We start from the raw sequence: 11,629 nt of genomic DNA on the forward strand, positions 1-11,629 counted from the left end.
GTTTTTCGAGACAGGGTTTCTCTGTATAGCCCTGGCTGTCCTGGAACTCACGCTGTAGACCAGGCTGACCTCAAACTCAGAAATTTGCCTGCCCCTGCCCCTGCCTCTGCCTCCCAAGTGCTGGGATTAAAGGTGCGAGTCCACCACGCCTGGCTGTTTTTTTAGAATTGAATGATAATAAAAACACAACATACACAAATCTGTGGGACACACAGAGAGGCTTTAAGAGGCAAGTGCGTATTGCTAATTGCCTACCTTAAAAACAGTGGCGAGACCTCACTGGTTTCCATGTCCAGGCTGTAGTAACCTGCGGAGGCAGCCCATGGAGGGAATAGCTTGGCGTGATCCTGGAGAGGTCTGGGCAGATGCCTGGCTTGCTTGTGCCCTAGGCCTGTGCCACTGCCAAGCCCTTTCTGGATGAATGATGGAGGTTGGGCTATTTGAATCACGAATGCCTCCAGCTGCCTCTTATTCCAGGGACTCTCAGCTGTTAGAGGCCAACAAGTGTTTCACCGGCACCCTTGGCTGAATTAGTATAACAAACTTTGCTTGCCGTGATAAAATGCGAGACTAAGTATTCATATAAGGACTGAAGAGGAAATGGCTAGCCAAAACATCAAACGAACAAACAAACAAACACAAGGCCCACAGCTCAAAGTAGAGCTGAACTAGCGCCACTAACAACTCTGGTTTGGAGAGACTCGACGGCTCCGTACAACCTGGAGGTCGAAAACAACCCTTCTGAAACGAGGGCTTCTGGGGCTGGCACCTAATGACAAATCAGCCCTGTGCACACACATTGGTTCCTGCTTTGGTGCTGATGAGAATGATGCTGTTGGGTCTTGGGCAAGGGCAGGTGCTGAGCACCGGGAGTGGGGGGGTGAGGGTGGGGGTGGGGCAAAGATAAGAGCATCTGGGCTCAGATGCAGGAGGCAGCCAGGAGTCCTGTGGTCAGGCTGAGAGGATGAGGATGTTGGTATTCAGTTCAAAGAAACTCAGTTCTTTGTGTCCCACTGCACCCCCCATCCCTTAGATAGCCTCTAAACAGAATTGACCTTAGATATAATATTTATTTATTTGAGACTGGACAGGTTTAGGCCTTCAACTGCCTATATAGGATGACCCCGAACCTCAGACTGTCCTACCTCCACATATGACATGAGGCATGGGAGTAGAAGTGGCTTACTGAAGCAGAGAGAGAAAGGAGGGGGAGGGGATAGAGCAGCAGGCTGTCCCTCACTGACCTGGGTTCTTATCCTTCCAGAGTGGGCAGTCTACAACTACCGCACATGCAGGGAGCAGGTTCTGACTTCCGGTCACATCCACAAGAGAGTGATGGGATTCTTTGGCAGTCAGGCGCCAAGGGACTGAGTGGAAGCGTTGAAGCCTGACAGACTTGCATTCTATGTCTTGGGCATTCTATGTAACCTGTGTGGTCACACTGTCAGTCTCCTGGTCTGGATGAAGCCTGGCTCCTCTAACTGCAAAACGGAGTGAGAAATAGCCAGACACTAAGGGGCTTCTGAGAGTTAAAGGGGAGCAGATAGCAGGCAGAGAATGCATTAGGTGAGCAGCTCCCCATCGTCTGGTCAGCGAGGGGACCATCAGGGCTGGCTGGGGTGGGGCTCAGTGTGCAGCTGGTGTAGCAGTGTAGCAGGTGCGGATGCCCCATACCACAAACAAAGCCGAACTGAAGCACATCTGTGTGGCCTCACTTACACCCGCTATGAGAAAACAGAGAGCCCCCCACCCCGATATCTGTGCACAGGCTTTTCTCTGTAGGAGGTGAATGTGCAGAGATGCTCTGCTGCCTCTTCTGGGGTCTCCCTACCTGCAGTTACTACTGGGCACACAGTGTTCTTTCAGGATCTCAGGATGCTCTAATGCCTCGGATGTTGCATAACCACACCAATATTAGTCTATATGATAGAGACAAGATTTTTGTAAGGGAGCAGATGCCATTTGCTCTGCTTTCCAGAAAATTCAGCCATATTCCTAAAGTGTTACGTGCCTCACTTTTCACGGTCAGTCACAGCATCATCTATGAGCTTTCAAGGAGCTGGCCCCACCCCACACCTCTTGAATCCTTCGCCTCTCCCCTCCTAAGTCAGCACTGCGCTCTCTCTCTCTCTTTCTCTCTCTCTCTCTCTCTCTCTTGCCCCACTCGCTCCGGGCATCAGATCTCATTCTAGATGGTTGTGAGCCACCATGTGGGTGCTGGGAATTGAATTCAGTGCTCTTACCCACTGAGCCAACCCACCAGCCAGCCCTAGGCAGGTCTCTCTTATGATTCTGTCACTCCATCTCTTTGATTGACTTTTTTTTTTTTTTAATCAATGTCCTGGGGATTGAATTAAGGTCCTCATGTTTGTGAGCTAAAAGCATTTTGTCACCCTTACCATCTCCCCCGGCTTGGGACATTTTATTTTGAACCAAGTCTGACTCCTTGTCACTTCCCTGATTGCCTGTGCAGGGTCACCTATCCAGGCTCTTGTTGGTCCCTAATGGCCCCAGAAACGTCTGACAGTTGAAGCAACCTCCCCGCCAGGAGCAGCCCCATCTTGGTTATGATCTTGGGGATCTTTCCTGTCAGTAAATCTTTGTGACACGGGTTCTCTAGAACCAGTGATGGGGTTCGTTCCCAGCTGGGGTCTGATCCTCAGTGTAGAGCAGGCTTCTTGCTTCCTTCAGGAGGTGGGCTTGTGCACCTTTCCAAGTGCAGCTCAAGGTGAAAGGAGCACTTTTGAGCTTAGGTAAGGAACTGTGCCTGGCTTTGGAAAACCAGTGTGGATTGGCTGGAGTTGGTATGCAGGAAGAGGCCAGAACTGATACACATTGAGACCATACAACATGTCCCGGCAGCTGAAGATGGAGCGGACTCTAGGCTGGAGGGGAGGCTGCAGAATCCTAGCGTTATTGCTGTTAGCCAGGTTGGTGTGCTAACAGCTCTCAGTCAGTTTCCCAGTGTTACAGGTTTTCGGTGAGGGTAAGATGGTGCAGAAGTTCAGGTCTGGGAGCACAGCCCTGTGGCAGCACTTGCCACACGTGGTCAGCTCCAAGGCCCAGGTTGGAGCCTCAGTGGGGGTGGAGTGGGGGGCGGTGTAAGAGTGTTCCACATGTTGTCTGGTATAGACTCCTTGTTCACGTTTCTTCTAGGCTCCGCCCAACAGTTACCTAGCAACTGCAGGTAGGAGCCTGGCTTGCTATAAAAGGACTATTTGACACCCCTCTCTGTCCTTCTCTGTCCCTTCTCTTTCTCTGCTTCTACTCCCTTCTCAACTGCCCTTCTCATCCTTCTCAGGTCCCAAAATGAACTTCATTTTATCCTAGACCCGTCATATGATTGGTACCTCAAAGGAGCAGGGGTAGGGAATGCCTCACTTGGGCCTGCTAAAGCACACCCTCCCGCCATATCATACTGCATTTTACAAAACATATCGCTCCTGATTTGCACCCTGAAGAATGAATGAAGTTTGTGGGTAGTGACTGCACAATACAAGGAATGCTGAAAATACCACCTAATTGTGTACCCAATGTCATTATCACGAAGCATTTTATGTTAAGTGAATTAAGTGAAAGTGAAGTTTTCCAGTTAGAAAAGATGAATATAAGAGGAGGGAGGGAGCAACTTAGGCCAAATACTGTTTCTGAGGGGCGCTGAGGAAAAACAGGGCAGAGTCAGAAACAGAGCTGGACCACTCCTTAAGGACAGTCGCCAGGGGTCCATGGCATGATTTGCTTTATCTGGAATCAAGATGATCTGAACCATTGAGACCAAGGTGAAGTCAGTTGACAGGGAGCTGGGGTTTCACTGTGGCTTTTTCTGCAGTGTGACCGCGTTATTTCTGTCGTGTATTACCTCCATGTTTCTCATCCAATTCAGACAAGGCCATGTCCTGCAGAACCAGCAGGCAAAGGCTCTGCTATAGGCAGCTTGTATTGTGTGCTCTCAAATTGTCTCTCACCTGAGTGGTCTTCAAGTCCAGAGTCTGAGCCACCAGTTGTAGAAGTTGGAATGAAAAGCTTCCCCTCCCCTCCTTCTAAACACTCAATTCCCAATTGTTGGTGCTGTTTAGAAGGTGTGGCTCTTCTGTACAGGAGGAAGTACATCGCTGGAGGCAGGCTTTGAGAATTTAAAGCCACTCGCTATTTGCAGGTCATTTTCTCTGCTTCTTGCTTGCAGGTAAAGTTTTGATCTGCCCCTGCCACCATGCCTGGCACTTGCTGCCTTGCTGTGATGGGCTCTTAGCTCTCTGGAAGAGCAAGCCAAAATCAACTCTTTCTTATAGAAATTGCCTCCGTCATAGCATTAAATCATGGCAACAGAAAAAGTATCTAGTATACCAACTGCCCCCCCCGCCCGCCCCCCAGGGCTCAATTGTCCTCTTGGGAGGTGTTTTGGAAGTCCTGTAGATAGACGGTTCTCTTAGCTCCCGGCTGTCAGCTTGACATAGCCTAGAGTCACATGAGGGAGCCTCAGCAGATTGGCTTGTGGCTGGCTACTTTCGATCGATGATTGATCGGGAAGGCAAGCTCACTGTGGGCAGCCCACTGCATCCCTGGGCCATCTAAGAAAGCTTGCTGAGCATGAGACAGTGAGCCAGCCAGCCAGCAGGACTGCCCTCACTTCCCCACCGTGATGGCCTGTGACCCGGAAGCGAAAACCAGATACCATCCCCAGGTTACTCTGGGTCATTTGTTACAGCGACAGGATGGAACCAGAAGAAACGTCCTTGCTGAATGTCTGTCCTTTGGGCTTACGGACGTTACTCTCTTGAACTCTGTAGCTTTGACTATCCATAAGAGATGTACCTGTGCGAGATGGTGCCCAGCAACGTCTGCCGTGGAGGGGGAGGTGCCGAGCTTCCCCTCTCTTGGATATGCAGCCATCGCCGGGGTCAGAGCCATTTTCTTCAGTGGTGAATTAATTTCATTGGCTCACCAAGTTAGACTTGAATGGAATTGTTCTTCTGGTTTCTTAGTGCTCTGAGGTCAGAGGTGACTTGTTCATGTCTCTGGGAAATTTTCACACAGCTGAGTAGAGCAATGTAGTGGTTTGAGTAAGAGTGGCCCCCATAGACATTTGAATGTTAGTCACCAGGGAGTGGCTCTATTTGAGAAGGTTGGGAGGTGTGGCCTTGTTGGGGTAGGTTTGCCTTGTTGAAGGAAGGGTGTCATTGGGGGTGGGATTTAAGGTTTAAAAAGAGCATGACAGGCCCAGTCTGTCTGTCTGTCTCCTCTCTCCAGATCAGGATGTAGCTCTGATGCTCGCCACCATGGTGATAACGGACTAAGCCTCTGAAACTGAGCTAGTCCTCAGTTAAATGCTTTCCTTTATATAAGAGTTACCTTGGTCATTGAGGTACTTCCCAGCAATGGGATAGTGACCAAGACAAGCAAGAACACAGACAGTTAACTACGCAGATCTTTTAACCACTTTATTATATTTTTTACAATAAAAAATAAATTAGTTGTACACAAAAAATAGTGCTGGAAACCAGCTCATATTCGCTCATACAATTCACCGTCTACCTGCCTTCCCCTTCCATAATAACTTAAGCCTGCAGAGGAGACACGGAACTGGCGGTGTCCTCGGGTTTCTCAATTCTAATTCTGCAGTTCACTCTTCAGCCTCGAGGCCCTGGTCCCCACAGTCCCCAGCAGGGACCCTGGGGTTGCTGTGTGCCTACAAGCCTCTCCCAGCCCCTCAGCCCAAGGTGTCCACAGCTCTGACCTGAGCAATGAGGCAGGTGAAGCTAACGGCCAGTCACACTGAGAAGGGACGAGAAAGGCCAGTCACCTTCCCTTCTCCAAGTGTTTGGGTGTGAGGAGAGGGCAGATCATATGAAAAAATATATTTAAGACAGAAAGGTGGCAGGCTTAGTCAGGCACAATACCAGAGGGAGAGCCCCTGAATACGTCAAAAGCAGTTAGTTATAATTGATTTAAACCCCCAAAAGTTTGGCCATATAAACAACTGTAAGGAGTGACATAGAATAAGACACTGTGGTGCAGCAATGTTGCAGGAAACTGGCTTGGCCAATCAAACAATTTTATGTAAATGTGGATGCCATATGTAAATTTTATGTAAATATGGATGGTATATGTAAATAAATACCTATTAGGTCCCTTTACAATGCACATATTCTAAATAACAGAACTATTCTGGTGTTACAGTCCACTCTGCAGATATAGTTCAGAATACATATTTCCTTCCTATAAACATCTTGTATTTACAGAGAACAAAATAATAAGTTATAGCAAAGTATATCCTTATGTTGGGTGGATGGTGGGGGGCTGGGGGACCCAGGAAGGTGGGAGTTAGCTGGTGTAACAATGGACTTTTGTCTCACTGAGGCCAGGGGCTGATCATCTGACGAGGCTGGGAATTTCCATATTCTTGGGGTCACTTTCCACAGCACAGCCAGGATCCCAACAGAACAACAATTCAGAGGATAAAGAGCCCAGGCTAGTCAAGGCTGCCTCGGTGTCTGCCCCTCTGTGAAGCAGGCACATGGGGATGGCTCTGCCAGGGTGGCCAGTGGCTGCCACATGAGGGCACACACATCTTACAGGAAGAGGCACTGATGGGTTTCAAATGGTGGCAAGGTAGCAGCAGTTAGGAAGGATCTGAGTGAGTCACTCAGAGCTGTTCTACTTTGGGGAGCCTCTCCCCACATCCCGACACAGTGCCACCCTGCCTCAGCTGCCAATACCATGGGGAGTTATCGTCTCCAGCATCCCTGCACCACAGAAGGTTCCAGCTTGCAGAAAGCTTGTCATTCTGTAGGAGCAACCTGTTCCACTGAGCTTCCTCCCTCTGACTCCTGAGAGGGCTCTCAGGGTGTCTCTTCCACAGATACCCCACCTCACAAGTTCCTCACACTGTCTCAGACAGGCTGTCCTCTTCTATCAGGATTGGAAAAGCCCATCCGAATGTTACCTGTGAGCAGCGGTCTTCCAACAGGCACCAGCTTGGCCCTCACCCGTGCTTTCTCCGTGGCCTTGGTGGCTTGTGGAATGGCACATGCACACATGCATACATGCGTCCATGCGTGTTCAGGTGAAGGTCAGAGGGCACCTGTTGTTCTTCAGGCACTATCCTGCTATCCACCATGGTTTTTTTGAGACATGGTCTCTCACTGGCCTGGAACTTACCAAGTAGGTGGGGCTGGCCATCTGGTGAGCCCCAGCGATCCTCCTGTCTCTGCCCCCTTAGTGCTGGGATTACCAGTGAGTACCACCACACCTGGTTTTTTGCATGTGGGATCAACTCAGTTCTTCGGTGCTTTGCTGACTGAGCGAACTTGCTAGTCCGGGGCTCCTTTATATGCTAATGCTTCCTCCCACTCTTTGACTCACTCTGAACTTAGCTGAAATTCTTCTCTCTCACCTTTCAACTGTACAGTTATTCTTTTATTCTAAACGTAGGGCTTTCACCACCTCCCAGTGAACTGTTGAAATATATATAGGCCTTCTCTTCAGGGTTTTTAAAACATCTTTTCAGATCCCTCTTACCCTAGCCATTGGCTCTCCAAGCTCAGGACATCAGCTGGTTTTCTTTAAAGAGATCGAAGCTATGTGCAAAATGTTTGATCTGGCAAGGATCCGGCCTCCACCTGCAGGGCTGACAGATCATTCACCCTGTTATGACGTCGTTTTGTTTCATTTTGTTCCTTATATTTATATAGGAAAACCCTATAGTGTCAACACTGAGACAGCTATTAACGAAACGAGGGGGGCTATCTTGGGCAGGTGCTAGCAATACCTAGATTTCTCCATACCACACAACGAATTAATCTAGCATCTCCCGTTTCTCAGCCCTTTAGAAAGCCACCTTTTAAAAAGAGAAGTTTGGGTGGAAATGAGTAGAGAACAAATAGATGATGCCTGCTAAAAGCAAGGAGGGAAGGCGAAACAGAAATCCTGGGCTGACAAGCTTCCACAGCTTCTCGCCAGTCTGAGCATGGCTATGAGTGGGGAGCTCCCTCTAGTGGTCAGATAGCAAATTCCCAGCCGGCCCTGAGAGGTAAAGGGAAATACTCAAACGAGGCTCAAAAGGAAAGTTTGTTTTTCCAGTGAAAGGGAGACAGCACACGCTTTTCATTTGGGGCTTTGTTGACTTTTGTTAAGAAAGGCTACACAGTAGCTTTAATTTGCCTAATTTTTCATTCAGAGCTCATGATGTGGCCATCTGGCACACCAGAGGAAAATCAATATTGAAATATAACTTTCAGTTCCAAACCACAGCCAACGAAGGGAATGTGAAGAGGGCCTGAGAAGGAGGTGGCGTGTAAAGCACCATCTGCAGGGACAGGCAATCACTGGTAATCACTGGGGAGCCCAAGGCCCCACTGCCCACACTGTGTAGGGGATGGAAGGAGGAACCAGGGACCTTTGCAAGATTGGCCTTCTAAACAAAGTGGTTAATTGACCCCATTCTAAAAATCTGTAACCTTCTCAATGGGACTGAACTCCCAGGAACAGCTCATTTTTCTGGAAATATCCACTGAACTTAGATGAAGTGTTTTCTAGTTTTGTTGGTGGTGTTTGGTTTGGTTTGGTTTGGTTTGGTGTTTGCCTAAAGACCAGAGCCTGCCCCATTTTCTCTGACCTATACTCACTACAAGAGGATCACTGTACTTCCTAAGAACTGTGAGGTGACATCTGTGACATAGGATAGACAAAGGCACCACCAACCCAGCCCAGCCCCGAGAATTTGAAGGATCAGAGATGCAGAAAAGTCCTGTGACCACCCATTGTTGGGTGGCTTTGGTTGCTAGAACATCTTCCTTTCCTGGAGATAATGCCAGCCTATATTTTACCCACAGACCATGCCTGCCTTACCCTCCAGCATGCACACAAACACCTTCCAAGGAATTCTTCAAATGTCTGACTTGTCCAGCAAAATCTGAGAATGGCTGCATGGAAGGAAAGCTGCCCAGGACAAGCAGAGGCATATAGTGAGAGGGACAGGCAGGGAACTGGACAGAAGCCACTCATGTGGTGGCTTCTCTCTGCGCTTAGCATGGCGAGTGTGGTCTCTGCTGGGCTGTGTATCTCCTGCCCCACAGGCTAATGGAAGCAGTGCTTCGCTTCTCAGGCAGAGACAAAGGCTCAGAGGACACTCGCCATTGGAATCAGAGGTCAAGGCCATTGGAATCCTGACAGAGTGCATGAGACCGGACAGGTTATACCATCCCCACAGCCGTGAGCGGTCGGTCACAGTGCAGGCTGCTTCATGGAGAGATTGTATGCTAAGGGTATGTGCTTTCTTTAAGGGAAATATGCCCAGAACCTGAAATAAGATCATTTCTGTAAGTTTACAAGTTTTAAGAAAGAAAAAAAATATTTCTCTTAATTGTCTCTCCCCCGTCCCTGGCACCCCAAGATGGTTCACCTTTCAATAAGCACTGAGTCCCTTCAGGCTTGGGCCTCTGGAATTACATTGGGCAGAGTGAATCAGCAGAGATACGGAGGGCTTCCTAGCTCCTTCTCTCAGACCTGTAGCATTCAAGTTAGTCTTGATGGTCACGGCTTGGGGGAAGAAAGAGTCATGAGTCACCGTGGAAGGGAGGGATGTGAGATCACTAGATAGAAACTTCAGACAGTCCACAAGGCTCAAATAAGACCCTTTCTATTGCAATATGGGCATGTTGCTGGTTTAACTGGCATGGCTGTACACGAGGTGGTACCATGAAGAACCCAGGAGAGATGGTAGAACAAGAGCCTGTGGGCATTTGCTCTAGCTCCAGATTGGCCCAGAGAATCCCTGGCAACAGGCCAGCTCTCCCCATGGCTATCTTGTCTTGAGGGACAGTTCTGTTGAGAATGGAACTTAGTAAACACCAGATTCCTGTCAGCAGGAGTTATGGCTGAGGGAAGGGGAACAGGGGTGCAGCTATCTTGAGAGAACTCATTTGAGGCAGCACTTGGGGACCGAGGATGGGTCTCAGAAGCCTGGGCTGTTCATAGAATGAGAAACTTCTCAGCCTCCTGGTCAGATAGGAACCCCATTTATCCTTCAGATTGTAGGCCCTGGACAGAGCCCAGGCTGGTCACTGGAGGTGCTGCGGGGAGAAGGTTGTGCTCAACCATCTGGGGTAGGCACTTAGCCTTGTCCCAAAACAGCAACTCAGTTACGTAAGTAGACCTCAGTCTCCTTGCTAGTAAAGTGGGAGCACATATTCACCCCCTGCCTCCCATTCTGCAGCCTCCAGGGCGCTAATGTCAGAGAACATGTGTACCTGCTAAACAAGAAAGCACTCTGTTGTGAGATACCTCTGTCCCGAGGCAGGGAACTGTCTATTGTCTTTAAGAATGGCAACAGACACAGCTGGGCTGAGGCATCAGGGGTGCGCAGGTCTCAGCAAGGTTTGTGGATGCTGTGGGACGGGGTGCTTCCCTCTCTTGACTTTCCAAAGGGGTTCTAATTTTGGACAGGACAGTAGCACCAGGAAGGAGTCTGTGCTTGGTCAGGGTCCAGCTGCTGCCTTGGGTGACGGCAGGTCTGGAGTTGGGATGAGAACTGTATGCTGGATTTTCAGACAGCAGCATCCGCAGGCGCCAGGTCCCAAGAAAGGTTGTCATCAGGACAGGGCAGTGCTCAAAGGGCCATCCATGGCTTTCCAACATCCTGGGTACCATGTGGCTTTAGGAAGGTGAGAATGGGGTCCCTGGCAGAGCAGCAACCAGTCGGGTGCACTGCCTGTAACCCCAGGAGCGCAGGCGTGTTATCGGCTCCCCAGAAAACCCATGTGTCTGTTGGCCACTCGGGTGCAAGAGGCACAGCAGGCAGTCTTGTAGTAGTTGTAGACACAGAGGCGCGCCTGGACCACCACATTGCAGTTGTAGTACTTGTCCTTGCAGTTTTCATCTATGGGGGAAGAGAACAGAAGAGACTCCTCAGCCCAAGAGGCAGCCAGGGACAGTGGGAAGAGAAAGGGGAGGGGACACAGCACCTCACTTGGGCCCTGCTTGTGTGTGTGTATGGATGTGTGTATGTATATATGTGGGGGTATGTGTATTTGTATGTATGTATGTATGTATGTATGCGTCTAGGTGTGTCTGTATGAGCCTTTGTGAACACATGCAGAGACCAGCATAGGATGTCAGAGATGTCAGGGAGGGGCCTTGTTAGGGCTCAGTAGAAGTAGGAAGGGGTTGAGAGAGAGTAATGGGTGTGTGTGTATGTGTGTGTGTGTGTAAAAATGACCCCAAGTATTAAATATGTATATGGGAATGATAAAGAATGATAAAGGAAAAAGAGACATTTGAGAAATAGGTTGAAGAGCAGTTGAGGAAGACAGTGGATGACTCTGGTCTCCACATACATTCACATGCGTGTGGGCAGAGAGGGAGTGAGGAATGGGGCTGAGGTCATCTAGCTTTAACGTGGGTCCTGTGGATGCAAATTCAGACCCTCAGGCTTGTCCAGCAAGCACTGTCCCCACTGAGCCATCTCCCCTGGCTCCTGCATGTGATGGCGTTTTGTTTATTTATTTATTTATTTTATTTATTTTTTATTTTTTTTTGGATTTTCGAGACAGGGTTTCTCTGTGTAGCTCTGGCTGTCCTGGAACTCACTTTGTAGACCAGGCTGGCCTCGAACTCAGAAATCCACCTGCCT

General features: G+C 49.2%; 1 protein-coding gene across 3 annotated transcripts in view; it reads right to left on the reverse strand.

Annotated features, from left to right (window-relative positions):
- Positions 1–8,065: 8,065 nt before the first annotated feature.
- The window catches only part of Thsd4 (thrombospondin type 1 domain containing 4), a 560,327-nt gene continuing 556,763 nt past the window's right edge, over positions 8,066–11,629 (reverse strand). For all 3 annotated transcript variants that reach the window (XM_029543546.1, XM_029543547.1, XM_021206618.1), the window contains one exon: positions 8,066–10,876. In XM_029543546.1, coding sequence (XP_029399406.1) covers positions 10,734–10,876 — 143 coding nt within the window. In that variant the 3' untranslated portion in view covers positions 8,066–10,733. The remainder of the gene's footprint in view (positions 10,877–11,629) is intronic.

The sequence above is a fragment of the Mus pahari genome, chromosome 10, assembly GCF_900095145.1.
Source record: "Mus pahari chromosome 10, PAHARI_EIJ_v1.1, whole genome shotgun sequence".
NCBI lineage: Eukaryota > Metazoa > Chordata > Mammalia > Rodentia > Muridae > Mus > Mus pahari.